Source organism: Chelon labrosus (genome assembly GCF_963514085.1).
Source record: "Chelon labrosus genome assembly, chromosome: 22".
NCBI classification, from domain to species: domain Eukaryota; kingdom Metazoa; phylum Chordata; class Actinopteri; order Mugiliformes; family Mugilidae; genus Chelon; species Chelon labrosus.
This window is the reverse complement of record NC_140355.1, coordinates 10,517,064-10,541,490: the sequence shown is the minus strand read 5'-3', so window position 1 is coordinate 10,541,490 and position 24,427 is coordinate 10,517,064. Positions and strand designations below refer to the sequence as shown.

General features: G+C 40.8%; 2 protein-coding genes across 5 annotated transcripts; both read left to right on the top strand.

Moving 5' to 3' along the window:
• Positions 1 to 6,161, top strand: swi5 (SWI5 homologous recombination repair protein). The gene is made up of 5 exons (XM_084572190.1): positions 1 to 279; positions 749 to 797; positions 895 to 998; positions 1,208 to 1,302; positions 4,463 to 6,161. The coding sequence occupies exons 1-5, from the start codon at positions 182 to 184 to the stop codon at positions 4,525 to 4,527; spliced, it is 411 nt and encodes a 136-aa protein (XP_084428316.1). The 5' UTR covers positions 1 to 181; the 3' UTR covers positions 4,528 to 6,161.
• A 1,429-nt stretch (positions 6,162 to 7,590) lies between these two features.
• Positions 7,591 to 24,039, top strand: slc27a4 (solute carrier family 27 member 4). 4 transcript variants are annotated; one of them, XR_014699736.1, is made up of 14 exons: positions 7,591 to 9,700; positions 12,258 to 12,468; positions 12,551 to 12,734; positions 13,790 to 13,948; positions 15,095 to 15,164; positions 15,340 to 15,431; positions 16,059 to 16,168; positions 16,369 to 16,578; positions 16,897 to 17,023; positions 17,693 to 17,830; positions 17,927 to 18,091; positions 18,956 to 19,102; positions 19,515 to 21,392; positions 21,494 to 24,039. XR_014699736.1 is itself a non-coding variant. In XM_084572188.1 (14 exons), exons 2-14 carry the CDS (start codon positions 9,540 to 9,542, stop codon positions 19,670 to 19,672), a joined length of 1,932 nt encoding a protein of 643 aa, XP_084428314.1. In that variant the 5' UTR covers positions 7,591 to 8,033; position 9,539; the 3' UTR covers positions 19,673 to 24,039. The 4 variants fall into 4 exon arrangements, 3 of the variants coding, with proteins under 3 accessions (XP_084428314.1, XP_084428315.1, XP_084428313.1); XM_084572188.1 differs by having other exon boundaries at positions 7,591 to 8,033; positions 9,539 to 9,700; positions 19,515 to 24,039; XM_084572189.1 differs by having other exon boundaries at positions 12,263 to 12,468; positions 19,515 to 24,039.
• The last annotated feature ends 388 nt before the right edge of the window (positions 24,040 to 24,427 follow it).

Genomic DNA, 24,427 nt, shown 5'->3' with positions numbered 1-24,427 from the left:
TGGTTACTCATTTCTCCAAGTCCCGCCTCTCGGTTTCAACATCCAATCAGATTTCACCATGGCTCTGTTTACCATCAGCCGCGAACTGCAAACTTCCTACTTTCCAGTGCTCGGTTGCTGTTGTTGTAGCATGACATTAAATAAATCCTAACAGTTGTATTTCCTCCACTTTTGGGGCAATATGAACGCAGAGCAGTCCGTTGAAACCCACCATTGTGCAATTAATTCTCCAGTTTCAACGCCGGAGACCAACGACCAGAAGAAAAGAGTACTGAGAAGGTGAGTTCACAGTTAGCTTAGCCTAACGTTAGCAACTCGTCACTTGCCGGTACAAACATGGCATTAATGTCATGTATTTCTGACATAATTACTTAAAAGTATGCACGTCCCCTTGTCTCGTGGCGTTATTTTACCAAGAACGTCCTGACACGATGTTTGTACAATGTAAGATAGTATATGTAGCTTTAAAGGGGTTAACGTTACATATAACGCTATATTAGCAGACACGGAGCATTTAACCCCTTACATAACATCCTGTGATAAGTTGTCCTTCTTATTCTGTTTAATTTGCTCAGTTTGATTCATGTGTAAAATGGCTTGTGTCTCAAAGGAAAACACAAGCCTATCTGAGTAATCTTTGGTTTGCCAGTTAATATTCTGGGTTATTTCTGGAGAGCTTAAAAAATATATATATATATTTTTTGAAACATGCCCAGTATTAACCCATAATTTCCTCCCATCTCCCAAGAACTCCATTCTCAAAGTTTAAGAAAGCACATTCCCACTTCAAGTCACCTGTAAGTAACCTCCTCTCTGACGCACACACACACAAAATATTGTATGGCATACTGCCATGCAATCCATTATCACAGTTGTCTGTTTTGCACCTTACAGCTTCAAGTAACCGAGAGCGCTAAAGTTAGTGCTGCAGAGGAGGTGGCAGAGCTACAGAGGAGAAGAGAGCAGTTGGATACAGAGATAGCGCAGCTGGAGGCTGAGTGAGTACAGCTGTGTTTGTCTTCCTGTCTTTAAGGTCCAACTTGAAGGGTATGTGGTGAGGTTAAGCATGTAGTGATGATTTAGTGTAAAAAGTAAGGGATATGGATTTATGACATTCATATTTTATATTTGTATGTCTGTGGCAGCATATGAACATTTGTAAAAATGTGCTTTTGTATGAGACCAGTTCTTTGTATTTTTTTTCCAGGGGATACAGTGTAGAGGAGCTGGAGCATCACATTGACATGTTGCATGAATACAATGATATCAAAGACATTGGACAGACACTCCTGGGTCGTATTGGTAAGAGAAATACAGACATTTTCAAATTTCTAGTTTTTAGTTGCATTTAAAAGTGCACAATAGTAGCCTAGATTTGAAAAATTCACAGAGGCTTAGATAATGTTGTCGTTTTTATCTAATTTGCATGTCTACCTATCTAGATATAAATAGCTTAGGAGGCTGATGGCCAGTAAACGTTTGCCAACTAGCATTTGTTTGCGTGAGTCCAGATCACACCCTGGTGCACACAGCTATTTTCTGGCACAAATCTGGCTGAAGTGACGTTGCTACAGCTTATGGTTGTTGTTGTTTAGTGTTTTGTAGATAATCTTCACCCTAAGCCTGTTTTTGTTTGATCTGTCCAAACCTGTCATGCAGCTACTGGTTGTAGGGAAGTATGAACAAAAAACTGTAATCTTTGTTTGGTTATGTTAGAATATGTATAGTGATTCAAGTTACTCTACAGCCAACCATTAGAGGGCAACAGAGAGGTGTTTCTGGTTTCCTTTGAGTGCTAAATCAAAAGCCAACAGAAGTCTAACACTTAACATAAGACAGTATTTAATCCTAAAACACTGTAATACTGTGCATATGAATGTGTTTGCAATTAGACGGTACTGGTCTGCCTGTAAAACATTCAAACTAATCGAACCTTTTAGAGAAAATATGATTAGTTAAAGTATTTCTTAAACTGGGTTTCTAAAGCTCCGTCTAAGGTTCCCACATCATCCTTGTAAATCACCCAGGAACTTTGAAATTTAGTACTGGGTTTAGTAATCAGTGTAATTTCCTTCTGTTAAAGTCCATATGTGGACATGTGGTGCAACAACATGAGGGTGGAAGTGAGAAAAAGTTCATTACCCTTTACACTATTAGGAAGGTTTTGGTGAATCATGGCCAAGTCATTATAGTTTGTGCACCACTCATGACATTTTACCTACCCTTGTATTCATGTGCTTGTCTGTGCCCCAGTTTAATCATCTGGTTGTTATGAACCATGCACACAGAAGCCTCTCATTAAAACCTCTCATATTAAATTTATGCAGCGAATTAAAGGCTTGCTATCTTTTTAAATTCTCTCTCAGCACAGTGAAGAGCCGGGATGATAATGACCTCTTAGTGAACGGAGGTGGCATTTCCACTCTGACACAATGGCAGTCTTTCACATCACTCAAACGCCGAGACACAATTACAGTCTCTGTCCATGCCTGTAGATACATGCATACATTCACACGTGCACACATAGTCAAATACAAACACACACGCTCTTCTATCAGTCATCTCTCTCTCTCTCTCTCTCTCTCTCTCTCTCACACACACTTCCCTCAAACATACAAACACTTTCACATACTCTACACTGAGTTGCTGTTGTACTTTATGCTCTTATTCGGAGGAGGCAATGGGTGGGAGTGAGGGAGGAGAAATGAGGAGATGCCCTGCAGTTCTCTCTAAATACAACTGTCTCTTTGTTTTTGACCGTGTCCGTCTGTCTGCAAGTTCATTTTCATTTAAAAAAAAGAAAGATATGTTTTGCCCATATAGTATTTTAATTATTCAAACTTGAGAGCTATTTCTGATTTAATAGTGATAAATGTTCCCTGAAACTTTGTTATTCACGCAGTATCTAACAGTTGTCTGTATATATGATTGATCTCATTGGTGAAAACAAAAAATATATATATCTTGTCTTACAGTAGGTGAAGAAGATGTTTAAGTTGCATTTTCAGTTGTTTGTTAAATATATATATTGAATACATGCACAGTATATCCGATTTGGAATGGAAACAACACACAACACACAAACAACAAAGTAGAAGAAACGTTGCATAACTTTAGTGCTGAGCAAGGGAAGTAAGAGGGCCATGCGATGACAGTGCTGTGCAAAGGTTATAGCCACTTTAGATATCTTATCTTTTTATCCATCATGCAGTACCTCCAGGGACGTGGATGGCCTCAAAATTGTCCTGCAGGTTGACAACAACTACTAGCATGTGTATGTAGTTGGTTCAAAATGCTGCCGCTCGCCTTTTAACTGGAGCACGTAAGAGGGAGCACATTACTCCCATTTTAGCCTCTCTCCATTGGCTGCCTGTGCATTTTAGAGTCCATTTTAAGATTCTTTTATTTGTTTTTAAATCTTTAAATGGTCTCGCCCCGCCTTACCTCTCTGAGCTGCTCCATCCTTACACTCCTGCCCGGTGCCTCAGGTCAGCTGATCAGCTGCTCCTGGAGGTACCAAGGGCCAAACGGAGGCTCAGAGGGGATAGAGCCTTTTCTGTTGCCGGTCCTAAATTATGGAACGATCTCCCCCTACACATCAGACAAGCCCCTTCGCTGTCCATTTTTAAAACACATCTTAAGACCCATTTTTATTCTTTGGCCTTTAACACAGCATGAGACCCTGTTTTCTGTTCTGTTTTATTATTATTTTAATACTGTTTATCATTTATTATTGTTTTTATATTGTTTTTATTGCTTTTATATTGTCTCTTATGTTTGATGTCTTATATTTTAGGTTGTATTTTATGTATAGCACTTTGTGTCAGCCACAGCTGTTTTAAAGGGCTTTATAAATAAAGTTGAGTTGAGTTGAGTAGAGGATTTGGTGGTGTTACAACAGAAAAGGTTTACTGATTTAAGTTGGTACATGAAGACTAAGATTGGTGCATAGAAATATTGTAATAATATTACTTGTGTTTTAATATTTTAAAGATTATTTGGTCAAACAAATTTAAACTAACAATAGACACAAATTATGGAGAGAAACAAAAACATTTATTTTAGTCCTGGCAGATGTATAATGCCGCCTATACATTGTAGTATACTAACACAGGCCACAGCTTTGTCAGCCCTGTATATAGAAGAAGCGGGTCTCTGTATCAGGCTGAACCTAGCACAGCTCACCACAGTTTGGCTCAGCATGATGCAAAGGAGAAGAGATCTAGCGAGCGTGGCTAATTTCACCGAACCTTGACATGATTAATACAGCATATGACAATAAAGAGGATTTTATTTCTTTGACTGGAATTATAATGGTCTTACACTTATCACAAAGTACAAGCCTCGTGCTTAAAGTGATTCATTTTGTTGGTAATGTGAGCTTGGTCTGTTCTGTGTTATGTGGATTGTTTGAAAAGTAGACTAAAGGGAGTTGACCCTGTAATCTGTCTGTGTCTTGCAGCTGCTCTGAGGGGGACCACCACACGAGATCTCTACACACAATTTGGTCTGGAGCTTGATGACTGAAAAAAAAAAGGAAAGAATGAAAATAAAATGGTGAGACTGGTCCCTCAGATCAGGGGAGAAGAAGGTCAAAAGTCCATAGAACTTTGTAATGGTATGTGACTGGAGGACCTATGTGTCTTCTTCAGGGAAAGCTGTGCACATTTTTTGGGTGATTTTTATTTTTTTTTTTGCAAAAATATTTCCTAGCGTACTGCATCCTTGGTTTTGCAAGAATGGAAATGCCATTGTGGCAGAATGTTGAAAGGGTTTGTTTTATTTTAACATTCAGTATTGCATTAACAGAGTTTACGTAAAGGTATGCACGAGTGTAATCCTCTAACTTCATTTACATAAAATGTGCTGGAGTGTCAAAGCGCAAAACCAACTGTATTAGTTCCTATGCTGCCAATCATTCTGGCACTTAGCATCTGCAGCTGAACTACAGCATGTTGACATTTATCAAGATACACTGTCATTATAAGATATTCTTTCACCATCTCAGTGACAGTTAAAAATAGATTAAATTTATTTTTGCAGTCTCCACTTTGACACCAGTCTTGTCTGTTTAGTTCAGCACATCATGTCTTGTCCTATCCAAGCTGTTACTGCTGCATGTTGACTCCACCCACTTTAAAATACAACCATTTGAGAGATGGAAAATATGTTAGGCAAGTATCACACTCATTCACAGTTTCCTGTTTCTCAAACGGGCCACCTTAACCAAAAAGGGGGTTGGGCTTGTGCTTCCTGTATTGAAAAAAAAAAGACATGCTGTTCTGTTTGCCTGAAATATTCAATATTCAGTTAGGACTGAACAGAAAACAGACAAGTGACAGAATATAATGGGTGTGTCTAATCTCTGAGAACCATTGATAATGTGTCTTCTCCAGCTGATGTCAGCAGAGGAGTTTCTCACTCCTGATAATTCTCCATTCAACCGCATGTGTCAATTGTCATCTGTTATCTCATGTAAGACTTAACTGTATGATGGAAAGCTGATTGTACATGTTTACTTTTATCTCTCATCCACAGTTCAAAGCTATTTACTTATCCTGATTATTGCATCACCAAGTCATTTATTTATCTACTGGGGTAGTACATGCTGTTAGTTCATGCATCAGATGACACAATATGATAAATGCTGATCAAGGTGCTCACAAAATTGCAGTGTTAAAACTTTTATGAGATAGACTGGAATTATTGCAGTCAGCTATCTGAAAGTAGGTTACACATATCCACATTAATTGAAGCTCTTAAAGACAACAGAGGAAGTAATCTTTGTTGACCAGCACCAGTGACCTACAGTGGTTTGATATAGTTGACCTTTAGTAATCTTTCTGGGTTATGCAATGTGTTCCATGATCTTGACACATTGCTGTAATGAACACTGTGTAAAATGTCAGCCTCCATGTGCTACTGGATATTTCTTGGCTTGAAGTTGCAGCAATCGGTAAAGCAAAGATTGCCTGTAATTGGCTAAATGTGTGTTGCAGGATTTTTTTTTTCTTTTTTTTAACTAATATGGTAGTACAGTTGTACTGTGTCTTTTAGTCACAGTTCAATCATCAGCCCAAACAAACATACACACTGCCTGGCCAAAAAAATGTCGTCACCTGGATTTAACTAAGCAAATAGTTATGAGCCTCCTACTGGATAATTACTGCATGGGTGATTAACTTTCAGCTGGCAACAAGTTATTTAATCCCAACTGATGCAATGAGTGGCTTCTCATTTCTTAAACAACCATGTCGAAAGACACATCCCCGTGGTTGTGGAAAAGATGTTAGTCTGTTTGAGAAGGGTCAAAGCAGTGGCTTGCATGTTTAATAGTGAAAGTAAGAGCATTTCCACACGTACAACGCAAAGGGAACTCAAGGGATTGGGACTGAACAGCTGTGTAGCCTTAAGAAAACCACTAATCGGTGAGGCTAACCGGGAAAAAAGGCTTCAATTTGCTAGGGAGCATAAAGATTGGACTCTGGAGCAATGGAAGAAGGTCATGTGGTCTGATGAGTCCAGATTTACCCTGTACCAGAGTGATGGGGGCATCAGGATAGAAAGACAGGCAGATGAAGTGATGCACCCATCATGCCTAGTGTCTACTGTACAAGCCTGTGGGGGCAGTGCTATGATCTGGGGTTGCTCCATTTGCTCAGGTCTAGGTTCAGCAACATTATTAGCCCAAAGAATGAGGTCAGCTGACTACCTGAATATACTGAATGACCAGGTTAGTCCATCAATGGGTTTTTTCTTCCCTGACGGCACAGGAATATCCCAAGATGACAATGCCAGGATTCATCGGGCTCATATTATGAAAGAGTGGTTCAGGGAGCATGAGACATCATTTTCACACATTGATTGGCCACCACAGAGTCCAGACCTTAACCCCATTGAGAATCTTTGGGATGTGCTGGAGAAGGCTTTGCACAGTGGTCAGACTCTCCCATCATCAATGCAAGATCTTGGTGAAACATGAATGCAACACTGGATGGAAATAAATCTTGTGACACTGCAGAAGCTTATTGAAACAATGCCACATGGAATGCGTGCTGTAATCAAAGCTAAAGGCAGCCTTTTTTTTTTTTTTTTTGGCCAGGCAGTGTATTTTGTTAACCACGTCTCCATTGAATGTAAAGATATCTGCAGATTTTCGGTTGAACAGGAAAAAATGCAACTACAACTACTTAAATCAAATCATATAATTATCTTTTGCTTGCAGTGAAAACCTGCAGGCTGGTTTTGAATAGCGGATCTTGGCCCTCAATAGAAGATTGAATAGTAGCTATTTGACACCCTGTCCTTCCTCATTCCATGTTCCGCCCTGGGTCCAGTCTGTTGGCAGATGCGTATTTAAAGCACATTTGAGGCAGAGTAATGAATGGACGCGGTGAGGCGGACTCTACAGACCGAGAGGCAGGGCTCGTTTTACGCCATCAGGGCCTTGTCACTGCCGGGTGGAGGGTGGAAGCTGCTGTCAGCGTGCAGGCAGGCAGGGCCGCACCGCATTTCCTCTTCTCTTGTGCCGCAAACCCCGCCCCTACCGGAAGGGATGTTTGAAATATTGCTCCTCTCCATTGGCCCCGACAGCCGCCCGTCAGCGCTTATTCCTGATTCACTGATTTGACGCTAACGGCAGTGGGCGGGCGCAACTAAGAAAATTATAAGGTCATTTGAATTACGCCTGCTCGTGAGCTTATCGGCTACAATGAACCCAGGAATTATATAAATGATTGTGACAATGGACGGATGATGATCGTGGGTTCAAAGTCGACGCGCACAGTCGGGCGATTTTGGAGGAGCTGCATCCGCGGGCCGTTGCGATATTAACAACAGGAGGGGATCCCAGTGCGTGTGTCCGCCTGTGTGCGTTTCTGTGAGCCTCTGTCAAGCCAAGCGAGCCTCGGTGAAGAGCGGAGGGGGGCGACCAGGCTAGCCTTTAAGCCGATCAAGGTGGAATCGCACACAACTAGTTTCACGTTTGGGATTTCTGCGCACCACATGCTGTGACGGTGTGGACGAGGTGCGAGGTATGTAAGCAAAAAAAAAAAAAAGAGCAACCAAAAAAAAAAAAAAAACGGCCATCCCGGCCACATCCCAGGCTGACTGGGCGCCCCCGCGACGTTCAATTTAGCGGATTGGTCCGGTTTATATTTGCTAGAAGAAAGGCAGAGAGCCCGGCAATGACTCTGCTGTCCTCTGGCAACCTTGTAGTGCGACTGAGCCACTGACATTACCCGAGAGGCTGCTCGGCGCTTTAATATCGTTCAGCCCTCGGTCCATGAAAGGTAAAATTATGCGAACGTAGACGGCATGTCTGTTCATCATAAAATAGTCTGCTTCTGCTGTCACACTGTCCGTCCGCTTCCTTTAAGCCGATGCGCGCAACACGCTGCGCATCCTGCTTCGCCGGCGCGACCGTTACCATGATAACCCGAACCAGGTTAGCACGATAAAAACAGCGTCCAGCCGGGTCCCGACAAAAGGCCCGGCCCGGAGCGCACATGGCACAGTGGTTAGTGAGGTGTAGTCTTACCATCGGTGGGCTGAGCCTTTCTCTATCGTTGCCATAGCCTCTACCGCAGTATGATGCCATGCGCCCTATAAATTTCCGGGTTTAGCAGCAGCAGCAAATGATAACGCTTTTTTTCTAACAGTGAAGTGGCGTCTGTCCTCTTAAATGTATCATTTACCCTTGATGCTTGACATCTTACCGTCGATGAGTCGGACATTTAGAGTAATTTAATCGTACACTTGTGTATGCCGTGCGTTTTTGCTGTAGTTGTTGAATTAGCACGACTTAGCCATCATCATCACTGCAGCCACATGCAGAGAGGCATAGCAGGTAACATACTAAGCATCTTGGCTCCAGGAAGCAGGCCGGCAAAGAAAGAAAAAAATGACCCCGCGTGTCATAGTGATGAACAGAAACAACAATCGTGCGTCGTTTGTTTGAAAGGTTAATGAATAGATAATAAGTAGACACGCAAGACTATCGTTTACTGTTTAGGATCAGCTTTCTAGCTATCAGGTGGCACTGGGCACCCCTGTCAACACATGTTGTCCTTTGTTGCTCTCTGGTGTTGTTACAGAGAATTTGTGTTTCCCCAAACTTTCGGTAGTTTGGGCCCTTTTCAAATTCAAGACAGAAGAAAATTCAAGTCAGCGTTACCACTAATGCTCATGTGACGAATTGTTTGACACTTACATGTGCGCTTAGTGCATCTCGATGTTGAGAACATACTGAGTAAGACTGAAATTGTGGTCACACCAAGTTCACAGTGTACCACAGCTGAGTCAGTGGATTAAAATGGGCTGCGGAAGTGTAAACAAAATCATAGTAGATTACATTCTCAAGTGTTCGCCTTGACTGTGAGGAAGCAGATTCCAGACCAGTCAAACCACATATAACCTTTCTCCTACTGAACTGATGTTGGCTCTGTAATGTTTGTGATTGGTAGTCATGGTCTGATGCCCGGAGGCTATTATCTGTATCTATTTATATGAGTGCGTGTGTGTGTGTGCATTCTTTCAGGATGATGCGTCTAGCATGTTGCACGGCCCTGCTCTTTGTGTTGAGGCTGCTGGTGGGCTTGCCCTGGTACCAGGTTCTTCCTGCCATCCTGATCTTTTACCTGGGAAGTGGAGGATGGAAGTTTCTGCAAATCTTTGCCAAAACAATTGGCAGAGACGTACAGTAAGTATAGGAATGCTGTGTTTTCACAAAATGTTAAAAAAAAAAAAAAAAAAAAAAGTAATTCTCCTCCAAGCACAGAAATATTATGTTGATCTGTTAATTACATTTCAGCTTTGCCCCGTCTAGTGTAGTCTGGGAGTATTTTGACAGTGACAGATTTTCACTTGTTTTGGCTGTCCACTCCAGAACACTGGACTACAAGTGAAACAATGACTGCGAGACTGAAGTGATGAAACTAGGATTTAACTTTCAGACTGTTTAAAGAACTGTGGCCCTGTCACTGACTCACAGGGGGATCATAGGGAATTTATTTATTGTATATATACATGACTATAGTCTGATTATAGTCTTGGGCAGTGTTCAGTCAGTTATGATGGGTGACCAGCTAAGCTATCTCATTTCTTTCTCATTTGAATACAGCAGTAAACTAAATCCAAAGCTACAGAAAATGTATCATCCTACCAACCCTTTCAACAATTCAGAAAACAAGACAGAAAAAGGCCACGGACACAAAACAACATGGCTTTTTACAAATAGTCTATGTCTTCTAGCAAAGATATTCGCGTAAACAGAGCTATTAATCAAACTGTCACCTCTCAATGGGGTAATAATGCGATTATGTCTAAGTTCAGTTTTAAAATCATGCACGATCTCAACCTCGCTCTAACTACAATGTGAGTAAATAACTTGAAATGCTACATCTCATTATACTTTTTAATGAACTTATTGCAAGACGGCATCAGTTTGATTAGTACTTGTTTTAGCAATAAATTCATTGGATAAACACGTGTATTTCAAAGTATTTCTTCAAACATGTAAAACAAAAGGCAGTGGCGGAAGTGCGTCAGGCAGAAATGCCTTGCTGGTGGTTTCACCTGGTGGTCTCACCTGTGCTTACAACTGGTCATCTTTAAAAGCGACCCCGGGGCTCTCAACAGATCTAGTTTTACAGGCAGTGTCGGCTGGATAATCCTGCCATTTATGTTTCAGAGCAGGTAGATTTTTCACAGGAATTGAACCGTTTTTCCTAAAGCTAATATTTAATTTGTTTGCCTTCAACTTCCTTTTTGTCTTTAATAGCTCCAGCAGGGGTAAAACAAGAAGTTGTAAACAATGTTTTATGATTTAGGGATTAATAAGCCTTAGTGATTAGTGTTCAAATAAATGGCCCATATAACAATTTCATAGCTAATGTTTCATCTTCTTTAGTCATATCCTAAATACTGCTACATACTGCTTTAGCTGCAAAAACCTCTAACTATGAGTATGGTTTAAGTAGGCCTGTGATTTCTTGTACTGACAATAACTGAAGCGTCAAGGTTAAAAATTTACTACATTTGACGCCGGCAAAGCATACCTTTTCTACAGTGACTCATATGTTGTAACTGTGTAATGTGGTTTGGCAAAGGCTTGGATATTTACACAGTAACGAACACAATAGCCCACATCTTTGCTCGTGTGCACAAGCCTTCGGGATATGCTTTTCTGTTAAGGTGGTTAGGAACGCTTAAATCATCTGTGTTTGCTAGAATCGGTTGTAAATACAGTTTTGTTTATAATGGTATAGTGCAGTTTACTGCAAATATAAAACTCCTCTCATTGACATAATGACCAAAAGTATAAATCACAGAGTTTAATCATATCAGTTTTATTATTGCTATTTCTTAAAGTTGGTGACAATAGGCCAGCATTGTAGAAAAAAATAGCTTCAGAAGGGAAGTTAATTAAATAGTAATGCGTTCATGTCGCACCGCTGTCGCAATAGAAGCCCAAATGGCTTTATTGTGGACGACTGTGCAAATAAAATGACTGAACCAGCTGTGCAACAATAAATGATGTTTATCTGGACCGACATGAAACTAATCCCTTGTGCGATGATAAGCATATCAGCACTTGTCACGGTGTAGCCATAGTAACTCTGTTTATTGCTTTTTACAATGTCTCTGTGATTATGCACTATTCAGGAGAATGCCCACTATCTGTACCTTTTGTAAATTAAAGGTATTAAGAGTTGTAATTTGTGCAGACTTTGCCCCTAAGTTGTACCACTTTATGTCCTGTGTCATGTTTCGCACAGTAATGGGTTATAGTATATAACTATACATGCACCATATACTGCAAAACATAATCTGTAAGTCCTGCATGCAGTTTTATACAGTTAATAGCAATAGCAATTTTATACAGTGTAAAAACATGAACAGAAATCCGCCCAAGATTATTGTTATAATTGTCATTTTATACAGATTGATTACATTTTTGCAATAATCACATTGCTTCATGGTTACACGGTTGCAAATGCTGACTGTTGGTGCCAGTAAAACTGCTTACCTCCCTCTTGTTCTATCAGTTTTCTAATTTACCGACACATCATTAAAGTGCGTTTGAGCAGCCTAACCTCAGATGTCAAAAGAGATTAAGATTTCTTTTCACATCAGCACTACTATATAGTAATAACATAACTAAATAAAACTAAAACACTTTTGGCTCCTATTTTTAAGAAGAGCTATTTTAACTGTCTGTTCTCTCTTAATGATCACATTTCTTCTTGTTCCTTCAGTGCAGCTGGTGTGTTACTCAAGGTGAAGATGAATGTCAGACGCCACCTCAAAGAGAAGAACACTATCCCCAAGATCTTTGCTGAAACAGTGCAACGACATGGGGACAAAACAGCACTCATCTTCGAGGGGACCGGGGAGAAATGGACTTTCCGACAGCTGGATGAATACTCTAACAGAGTGGCTAACTTCCTGCTAGAACGGGGCTTCAAGGTACTTCCGTGACACCAAATCCATAAATAATTAAGGAAAATTAAGACTTTGTATCACACGCCTTTTTGTTTTTCTTTTAAAGGAGGGTGATGTGGTGGCCCTTTTCATGGAAAACAGGTCACAGTACGTGGGCCTCTGGTTGGGCATGGCTAAGATCGGCGTGGAGGCTGCGCTCATCAACTTCAATTTGAGACTAGAGGCCTTGGTCCACTGTGTCACCATCTCCAAAGCCAAGGCTGTGTTCTTTGGTTCGGAGTTGACTGACGGTAAGAGCAAAGAGGGTTGAAGTACTGTTAAAATCGGGGCAAGCCTCCTAAGTCTTCACAGCTCTGACTTATGCTGATGGAAGTCGTTCTGCCTCCTCTGTAATGGTAGAGGCGAGTGGTGTGGGGAGAAAGCAACAAAGTTCATAAAAGATGAATGGGTTTTGGAGGGAGGTGTCTCTTCAGTGTCAGTCAGTGGTAGATGAATGGAAAGAAAGGAAGTGGAGCAGCAGTATGATAAGTGATCAACTAAATTAAAATAATAGCAAAATAAGAACAATATTCAGATAAAACATTATTATGCAGTAAACTAATTCTTTTTAAATCCTTTTACAGTTTTAATATAAAAACTACTACTACGTCAGATCTGATCGATCATGACACAAGACATGCAGTCTTAAACATACATGTATATTGCCTTGAACTAATGAAATTCTAAAATGGCATCTCAGGAGACTAGTCAAACATAAATTATGGATCTGTTTCATTCTCCTCATGGCTCTTTTTGGGTCACTGCCCAGTATGAAAAGCGTCGATCTCAACAGCTATAAAGAGTGAATGAGTTTTGAGCTGCTCACCTTAGGATTGATGGAGCAGCCTCTGTATTGAATCCTGGACCTGCCGTGTGCTTTATGCCTTTAAGTAATTGGAAACGCAGCCTTTTTGCAGGAGAGTGGGCCAAGATCAAGCTAGTAGCATTAGTACTGAGTGAGCATGGCATGAGCCTTAAAATTAAGAAACTGTTTTGTTTTAAGTGGGGAATATGAGAGCTGTCTCTATTTGTTTTTTTTTTTGTTTTTTTTTTATGTCTGCTTCACTTACTGTTAGATACTAGTTCTGTACTTTCCTTCTGTTTATCACACTTTCACACTTTCGGACTTTCCTTTTCTCTCTCGACACCTCAAGTTATTTGAACCCTCTCTACTTCTGTTTTGGTTTGCGTGATTATGCAAGTCATCCAGGTTTTGTAGCACTTAGATGTTGCGCCACATGTAGTTTCCTTGCAATATGCAGTTGTGAAATGAATATACTTGAATGTGTTTTTCTTTCTCTCGTAGCCGTGTCTGAGGTCCACAGTTCAATGGGGAGAGCGGTGCAGATGTTCTGTTCGGGAGACTGGGACCCCAAACGAGTCCCACAGGGAACTGAGTGCCTAGACCCCCTGCTGGCTGATGCCCCTTCCCACCTGCCCAGCCGGCCGCAACGCTGCTTCACAGGTGAAAACGACATATTGTTCTCGGGAGCAGTTTTAATTTTTTCACAAACTGCGATAATAAGTCGACATCCAAAAGCAAACGCAGCAATGTCAGAAATAATTTGTTGGTGTTTTCTTTGGTAGGCTAGCTGCACAGAGCAGTTGACAAGTGTTGAGTAATATTACTGGGGGCCAAGCAATGACTCAGTCTGTGAAATCATATCACTAAATCATGTTGAAAAGTAAAAATTCAAACTTTAAATAATATAATTACTTCTATTAAATATGCTGTACATCTGGCTAAAGATATAAACTGATAAATGTTATTTATTCATTCATATTCTTTTGAGAAAAAACGTAATAAATGATGTGATATTTACAGGTAATGGAGAGATTCATTATTAACTACCCTTCACTGGTCTTCTTATAGTTACAGATTACAGATGAGTCACCACCAGGGAAAATTAAGGGTTGCTTTTCTAATGCAGTATGGCTCAAAATCATAAATTTGTCTCTGAAGACAAAACCGTCCACCCATAGATAAGAAACACAGAGCCAACATTCAGTCAACTTTTACCCAGGACAATAAAAAAACTGCCTGCTCACTCAGACTACATTATAACTACATGTAATCACTGACAGCTCATGTGCTGGTGCAGCCATAAAAAAACGCCAGTTGCAGCTAAAATGTATCCTGCAGGATGCATTCAGAGGTAATACAACATGTCTGTAAATGAGAACCGCTGCACTGAGTGCTTGCTTTGTCAGCTTTCCACATAATGGCACCCTTAGCGCTGATTTGCATGTGCCAACCACCTTGGCAAAGGTTTTGAAGTTTGTACATGCAATGCAGTAACCTAATCCAGTATTATTTGAAATCTTTCAAGAGGAATTCTGCTTTATTCCGCTTCAGCCACTTCAACTTAGACAAAATGAGCTTGCAATCAAAACTGTGACTAGGCCTGTAATTAATCGTCTAAGCAGAACGTTAGCGCTCCTACACGGTGAATTAGAAGTGAGTCTTTAGCAAAACCATTTGTTTGTAAAAGACCACATTGAAACGTTTTAAGAGAACGTTCAATTGCCTGCACTCAAGCGCACACTAGAACCGTCATAGCACATTTTTGCTCTTGGTATGTTCGTCATCTCACTGTGCCGTCTGTTTCAGATCGCCTGTTCTACATCTACACATCAGGAACCACTGGGATGCCAAAAGCTGCTATTGTTGTGCACAGCAGGTAGGAAGGAGGCGTGCAGCTAAATAACAGACACACAGAAAGTGCAGCTGCTCTCTTTGTTGATCCATGTAGCTCTTGATTTTAGCACAGATACCGCAAGAAAAGATTATAAATAAAACTTGCTGCTTTTGTTTGAACTTATTTCACTTTTTTTCCCTCTTGCCCTGGTTTTCAGGTACTACCGCATGGCAGCTCTGGTGTACTATGGCTTTAGGATGACATCAGACGATGTATTATACGACTGCCTTCCACTCTACCACTCTGCAGGTATGTGTCATTGTTTGCTATGGCATGAATTTATAAATAAGTTGACACACTTGTTTGTGTGGTTTCCTCCTTGGTGACTTATTGTCACACAGACTGAACCAAGCAGCATAAGCAAACATCAGTTTAGAGTAAACCAAAATGCATCACACTGATGCACACCAGTACATAGAGGGCAGTATACTTTGTTGCTTGTCCAGGTCTGTTTATTCTCCATCTAGAAGCTAACAACTCCGGATATCTCTTATGCCGGTATGCAAAGCACGCTTGGTTAGGAGGTGTCACATAGCACCTGGCTGAGCTGGGTTATTTCACAGTTTTGGTGTCTTGGATTAGATCAAACTCCGCTCGTGTTCCTACAGTAAACAAACTTGCACCAGAATCTATTTGTGTCCAGACTAAGACCACCCCCTCTGAAGGGATTTGGATGTTCTGGATTTGATTTCAGTTAACACAGAGTGTAATTTCTGTGTTCGATTAGACAAATGGGAAAACAAACCATATTCAGATTCAGCTGAAATTTACAAAGCTTGTTTGAAATTTATTTCTGATAATGGTGTTACTTTAAACTGTATGTATTTGAACATCTCTGTGTCAAGTCTTAAACCCTGACAACTTCTGTGTCCACAGGAAACATTGTGGGAGTGGGCCAGTGCTTAATACACGGCATGACTGTAGTTATCAGAAAGAAGTTCTCTGCCTCGCGTTTCTGGGATGACTGTGTGAAATACAACTGCACTGTAAGCATATTGTTTATTACAAGTTCCTGCCACAGCTTTAGTTGTTGTTGTTTTTTGAGAAGAACACCGCAGTCTCTATGTTGCTAATACTCCCTGCGAATCTCTGTAAAAACAATTCCCCCAGTTACATTTATTTGAATCCCTTTTTATTTGATTAACTTGGTATAAAATCATTAACTAATCTCACTACCATCCTCCAGATTGTGCAGTACATTGGTGAGATTTGCCGGTATCTGCTGAACCAGCCGCTACGGGACACGGAGCGACAGCATCGGGTGCGCATGGCGCTGGGCAACGGCCTCCGCCAGTCCATATGGGAGGAGTTCATGAACCGCTTCAATATTGGTCAGATTGCAGAGTTCTACGGAGCCACCGAGTGCAACTGCAGCCTGGGCAACTTTGATAACAAGGTGGGAACATGCACAGAAGTGGAAGGGAATGACTGACGCAGCTTTCTTTGTTTCTTTCTTTCTCAGCCCAACTGCTTAAATTAGCATAATTGATTCAAGTCATTTCACCTAATGGATAATTTCATAGTCATTATCGCTCTAAAAGCCTTCTAATATTAGCCACTTGGTCATTATAAAAATGTGTTTTTCACTTGGTCTTTTCATTACTAAAACACAAAACAGAATTACAGTTTTGGTTGGTCGGAACAGGTGTGCCTTTCATTTAGCTCACCATACTGATAGCTGTGTGGTTGTTGACGCCTTTTGTCTGTGCACTAGGTCGGAGCGTGTGGCTTCAACAGTCGGATACTACCCTTCATCTATCCCATCAGACTGGTGAGAGTTGATGAGGAGACCATGGAGCTCATTAGAGGACCAGATGGCGTCTGCATACCTTGTAAACCTGGTGAGTTTGCTGTATATATAGATTAAACAGATTTTACACTACGTATGCTTAAATATTCTTTCTGCTCAGCAGGAAAAAAAAAATGGAAGGAAGAGGTGGAGCTCAATTATTCCCATTTAAATTGTATATGCATACACTTAGGTTTGATTATTAGCGAACTAAAGCTCCATATGTAGTCTGTACTTTGAGCAGCTCTACTTTATACCTTTTTAATGGTTATAAGGCGCTTTATGCTTCCGCCTCAATTTGATGCTGTAGCTACGGCGACAGCCCAGACCATATGCAGACCCTAATGGCGTAGCCTGACATGCACCTCCCCAGAAATGTAACTACACACCGTGGCAACGCAGGCCGCAAGAGCTGTTACTGATCCGCTTGGTAGTAGCGTGTTTCCGCTTTAGTATTTCAAGGCTGCTTGTCCATCTCTGCAATTTTAAATTGATTGTTTTGGATTAATAAAGATGGAACACATCAAGAGAGGTTAACTGAGGAAGCAAATAGCAAAATAGACTTAGCGCCAACTAGGCATCTAGTCCCACAGTATCTTAGTGTCTTAAATGAGCCTTTAGCATTTAGTGAACACTCAACTGAATGGTTAATAATAGCACTATTGTGGTTGAACTCACCAGAAGGTTTTGTGTGTCTCACTCTTTCCCTGTCTTGTTCTAGGCGAACCTGGCCAACTTGTCGGCAGGATCATTCAGAACGACCCTCTTCGGAGGTTTGATGGCTACGTCAACGAATCAGCGACCAGCAAGAAGGTTGCTCATGATGTTTTCAAGAAGGGAGACAGTGCCTATCTTTCTGGTTAGAAACACAAATGCACATAGAGTTTCATTCACCTACCTTATTCAGGGCCGACTGAACTAGATGAAAATCTAACCAACTCCTCCTCCTCTTCAGGTGACGTGTTGATCATGGATGAGTGTGGCCACATGTTCTTCAAGGACCGAACAGGAGACACTTTCCGCTGGAAAGGAGAGAATGTCTCAACGACGGAGGTGGAAGGGACTCTGAGCAGGCTGCTAGACATGAAAGATGTTGTTGTGTATGGAGTGGAAGTACCAGGTAACGGATCTTAATTCATGTGTTTCATTAATAGGTCCCTGTCAGTTCCTTATTATTATATGTACGGCAGATTGTCAGTTGTGCTTTGTGCTGGTTATAGATCATGACTGAATGGATTAGTTTTTAATGGCCACTTCTGCCCCTTAGGGCTTATTTATAAGAAAAACCTTTATCAGAATAGTATTTATGTGTACAAATGAAATTCACTCAGTTTATAAATAATATCAGCTTTTAAATTCTTTAATCGCCCTTGAATGCTAGTATTAACTTATTGATTCATGACAACAGCATACAGAGGTGATTTTGATGACTGTGCCCATTATTAAAATCAGTTACTGCAGTGAGAAATTAGTCGTATACTGACCAGATGTTTGACAGGAACCATCCTGTGTTCAGTACTATAGTTATTACAGCTGCAGTGTCTCGGCTCACTCTTGACCGACTGTGACACCGAGTGAATTATAGCATTTTAAAATGTCATCACATTTGAAGCCGAGCTGTAGTGGACGCCCCAGTGATCCCAAAGACAAATCACAGACGCCACTTTGCAGCCGCTGCTATTAGATTAGATGACTTAATCCATGTACGAATAAAGGGCACAGTTCTTCGATTACAGGCGCAACAAACGGGCACGCTCGCGGGTGGTCAAAAAAGACGCTGGTGTTACTCTAAAGTAAATATTATAAAAACGATCAGTGATGTAGATTAAGAGATAAATTAACACTGACAGTTCACATCAAGCTTTATATGTGAAGTTAATTTGCAAACACAGAAAAAAGTCTCGCCGCAGTCTGGGCCTCAATTCACAAACACAAACATGTCTGACCTTAAACCTCAGTCGGTCCCTTGTTTATATGTCCACAGGAGCTGAGGGAAAGGCTGGAATGGCGGCCATCGCTGATCCGTCTCACTCCTCTAATCTGGAGAAGCTGGTGAAGGACATGGAGAAGGCTCTTCCTCCATACGCCAGACCTGTCTTCCTCCGCTTCCTGCCCGAGGTCAACAAGACAGGTAAAATACCCTTTTCACTCGTCTTACTGTCCAACATTCAGCCAAAAACTGAGATTTTGTAAAAGCAAGAAGAAGTATTTTGCTCTCAGTGCATGTTATCTAATATTTGTAAATATTGATAATATCAGTGTGGGGTCAATGCACATCATGTCATCTTTTTAACGAAGCTTGATTTCATTTGAGACATGAGTTTAACAAGAGCTTAATTTATTTACAATGTAGAAAGTATTTTTAAAGTATTTTTCTAAAATAAAGGAACGACTTGTGTGGTGAGGTGTTTCCAAACTTCTGTTGGTACGATTAGATACATAAAATGCAGCAGCCTATTCCAAAATACTGACAATCAAGGCTAAAAGGTTTTGTTTGGCAAACCTAACCGTCTACACAATTTCTTTGTGTGTCTCTTTTTCAGGAACGTTTAAGTTTCAGAAGACGGAGTTACGCCGGGAGGGCTTCGATCCCAGTACGGTGTCAGACAGACTGTACTTCCTGGATTCCAGCAGAGGGCGCTATGTGCAGCTGGACGAGGAGATTTACCGCTCCATACTGTCAGGGAAACACAAATTGTGATGACCAGGCTTATCACTACACCTACACACGCACCCACACACATGTAGAAATACAGAGGAGAAGACAATATTGTGTGCCCAGGATAGCAGAAAGATTTTGTCCCCATATTTACAAATGCATACAAAAAAATAGCCATACACTTTCAAAGCCCAACAAACACACGGCGTGCATATTGTATACCCAAAACCACACGGCTCTTTAGAATTCCTAAAAATCTGACTTCTGCACGGCACACTCATACACCCATGCAGCACTCCATCCATACCTCCCTCCTGGAATTACCCCAACCCCCGACCTCATCCCGCCCGAACCCCTCCACCCCGCGCGCGACTCCTCTCGCTACCTCAGCAAACACACAGAGAGAGGCACAAACCCGGTAACCAGGTCTGTTTGGTGACTTAAAACCACCCTTCATTCTCCACACGGCCCTCAACACGCCCCCAACCTGTCAAACGCGGCTCCATCAGACCAAATGTTTTGCTGGCAAGGAATGTGGAGGACAGAGCTGCCTAGCATTCACAATGCAAATTAATGCTAACGAGGAGCATGGATTCAGTACATTAAGTGTGTGGGACAACAGACAGACCTATGTGGACCTAAACTATCTCTCTGTTCGTTGTTTTGTTGGTGAGATTTTTTTTTTTTTGTGAATGACTGAAACCTTTGCTAAAGACATAACCTGCACAATTAGCCCGTAGTGACAGCCCTGTGAGACGGCTCCATCTATCCTCAACGGGAGACGAAATTTGTCAAAGGCTTTCCTGCAACTCCTCTTGCTTTCATCCATTCATCCAAATCGTTTTGCTCTGCAGAGCATGACGTGAAAATAAGGAGTGCTTTTTTTTTTTTTTTTTTAATTGAACAACATAAGGAATTGAGGAAAGCCTTTGACACATACGAGACAGGACTTTAATTAGTCAAGGGGTTGAAGCTGAAGGATTTTAAAGTGCAATAGGGCTCCAAAGTTTGCACTGCAATAATCAGCCACACATTATACAGGAGCTGATTCTAAAAAAAAAATAAAAAAAAAATAACAAAAACAAAAAAACACAACTTTGTATTTAATATTTCTGCATCGTACCAAATATATTTATGTTGTAGTGTTTACATATTTTAAGAGAATATGAACATTATGATAATTTATGTTGTTGTAAAAGCTTTTTTTTTATGTCGTTTTATTTCTGCTTTATGTATATCCAAATCCTTTTCTCTCAGATTCCCTCAAGCTATAGCTACCTAAGGCAGTTTATATCAGCTGCTAGAGCACGAAGTAATGTGATCAGTGATCAATCCAAACCTGGGCTAAGTGCATGGGTCTGTTTCACATCCTGAGCTGGGCCGCAGCGTGGTTGTACGGCTGTATTGTGCAGGTTTTGTCCCAAAAGGTAGATTTTGCCTATCTTACTGTAGGATGTGTGTATATTCTTCGAAAACATATGAAGACCACTTGACTGAAGAGCGCAAAAGCACCAAATCGTGTATCTCAATGATAATCTGGTGCTAAAAAAGGGATGCTCTGCTGGTTTTTTGAGAGCGCTGAACGATCCAAAGATTCAAAGGCGGGAGGGATTGGAGGGGACGTGTCGAAGTAGGGCAGCAGAAGAAGAGAAAATACGCTTTGTCGTTTATGTTGTTGTCTGTTGTTCGCAGTAGCTGTCATCGGAGGCTGTAGCAGCATGTATGAGCATCATCAACCACAAGCAGAGCACTGTGCCTTACTGTGAGTTCACCTCCCAGATTCACAGGCCCTGGCCCACACATAGCATCTCGTAGATTCCCCAGTGTTGGATTCCATCTTTTACATTCATTCTTCTTGTTCAGCTTCTGACAGTTCCCTGTCAAAGGAGCTTCGCGAACCTGGCCCAAATTGTGGGAGCTAAAATTTTAGTCTGAAAATCATCTAAGAATTGATGGCAGCCCAACGACTGGCACCTTCATCCTGCCAGGTGCAGGAAGAGTTTATGTCTTAGTGGGCAAGAGACCAAATATTGTAAGTCACAGAGTTTCTGAGGGTCCTACCCTAGTTTCTTCTTTTCCTTTGACTCATTTCTGGTCTTTATTTAGTCCTAACTTTAACTTTAATTTGTCTTCTAGTTGTCTTATTTGCTCTGAGTTTGTCACTTGGGTTGTCTTGTAGATTGTAGGTTACCCAAGTTTCTATCTGCTCGGCACTTTTCCTTTAAGCCTTTATCGTTTTTCTGCCAACCACCCTTCCGTTCATCCATCTCCTTCCTCTTCCTTCTCACTTTCTGACCGTGACCGTCAGATACCGAGCCTCATTCTGCTTCATCCCTCTGTGCGCACATTACTTCAGAGGATGGTAAGAACAGTCAATATTTCTCAATTGGAATTTGTCAATGGTTTTTGAGACTTTGAGATAGTTCCCCGGGTCTGTTGACGACTACGCACTCAGAACAATTTTCACATACCCTTTGCTGATGTGTGTTGTGTGTGGTCTGCCATTATCCCGCGACCCCATCCTAAGTCGCCTACACTACAGCAAGGCAGTTATTTGAAGACTGGCTGTACTGTAGAGGACTTTACGTATTTGTGAGTTTAATGGTGGCCGTGCTTAGGCTACTTTGTTTTCCGCAGACTGATCCTTAATGTTTTCTCCATTCATACGTTGCGCTGACTGACACCTATCGTTTCCCTGTTTTGGGAAGAAGACCAACAAAGTTGTTCAACAGGACTTGACATCTGTTCTTGCTTCCTGTCTGTGCATCTGTCTCTCTCTCTCTCTCTCTCTCTCTCCCACTTGTATTTATTCTTTAATGATGAGTGTGTAATGTTTTCAAGAATGTGCGATGAAGAAGAAGATAAGTGACCAAGGACTATGTTGTAAAGCGAAGTGCGATTTGTGCAAGGGGACACAACATAATGGCTGTTAATGATGCTTCTGACTGAGGGTTGCGTTTGTCAACCCTGACCACCAGGGGGCGTGTGACTAAACAGTCCCACAGCAGAGCACTCTGAAGAAGATGTATCCATTTTTTTTTTTTTTAAATGAGTTTAAATTATTATTTTTTTGAAGAGCTGTTAATTGTACTTTGATTGTGTCACTGCTATACGTGTTTGCATTTTTTTTTTTTTTCCCATTGTGTGAAATTATAGCTTTTTGGTTTTGGTATAAAAAAAAAAAAAGGGGGATTCATGCATGAATGGAAGACAATCGAATGGAAGCTTTTGCAATTTAAAGGCACTATAGGAACCACCCAGGGATCTGCCTTTTCAGGAAAAAAAAAAAAATGGTTGTAGATGAGCCTGTTTGCCATTTCCGAGTTAATAAATATCAACGGTCAAGGAGAGACATGAAGAAGTTTCCATGCCATCATTTTTCCGACCTAATACCTTTAAACCAAATTTTAACAGACTGAAATGTTTTATTTGCAATATTATAATGAGTTAAAGTCACTGAATCTGACCAAATCTTTCTTTCTCAGGCAACTGCATATTTTACATTATTATTATTATTATTATTATTAGATGGATCAAACTAACCACACTATCGTTATTAGGACATCGGTTGAAAAGACACCAGTTTTCTCAGCTCATACTGAAATGCCCTGAGACTTTAAGTGTAAAGCTCCTCAGGTTAGATTTGGTTATAGATCTTGACTGAAGAATCCAGGTTTATGGTTTTACCGCAGGCCTGTTTGTGTGTCTTACTGTACCCCATTCCTCTCCCTCGACAATTCTCACTTTCCTCTTTGCACTTCTTGTTCGTCCCATTCCCCACGTTATGGTCTGTACGTGTCTGCTTACGTGTGTGGAGATTTTCTTTGATTTTATTTTACTGTCACGCTGTGCAGGCAGCAGCTCTCAGCCTGTGTAGAGGAGGTGTGTGAGGTGTGCTGTGTGAGTTTAGACACATACACTGATGTCCTCTTGTCCGCTGAAGGCCGGGTGTATACATCATGCATTTCAAGATGATAATGAGATAATAGCAGTGCTGCGAATGGAAAAAAAAAATAAAAAATCATTATTAATAAAAAACTATTTAAATTGTTCACTTGGACTCTGATTGAAATTCAACCTTTTGATTGAGAAAAAAGTGGAAACGCAAGAAGACAATTTGCCTTAAATGGCTGCTTTATATCTGTGTGTCAAATGTTGAGTGAAGCAGTTCACGTCAGGTCATGTTGACCCTCCTGAGGTAATTTCTAGGTTAAATTTAAGATCGTATTCACTGTTAAGTGAGCTTTTTTAGCAACTCCACCTGCTTAACTGTCTCATTTAAATCACATTCAGTGAGGTCCGGTTTGATTTTCACGTAGTATTATTTACTACTGTAGGAAATAAACTGCTTGTACATTCAGCATATATTCTATTGCTTCATAGAGGAACTCCACATCTTGCGTAAACATAATTCCTGGGCAGAGCAATGTATTGTGCTTGAAATGAATAAGAAAGGAAATGTTGTAACTTGTATATGTTTTGACAAGACACGAAAGTTTGTTTACAGGAAACCGAACGAGCTGAAGTAGACTCACAATACATTTGAAAAAGAAAAAGAAAAAAAAATTGTGGTCTGCAAACACTCCAAACACTAATTGCGTGGCCTTTGTATTCATTTATTCTCTCTACCGTTGGCCTCTGGTTAACATTTACACAATCCCCAGCATCAGTTTCAGCCTTGTTTACCAATAACTTTGTGTTTAAATTGTTTAACACTGATTTATATCGTATATCTTAAGTGTTGAATGCTTGTTCTGTAACTTTTCCATGGAGCTTTTGAGAAAAACAAAAAAGAAA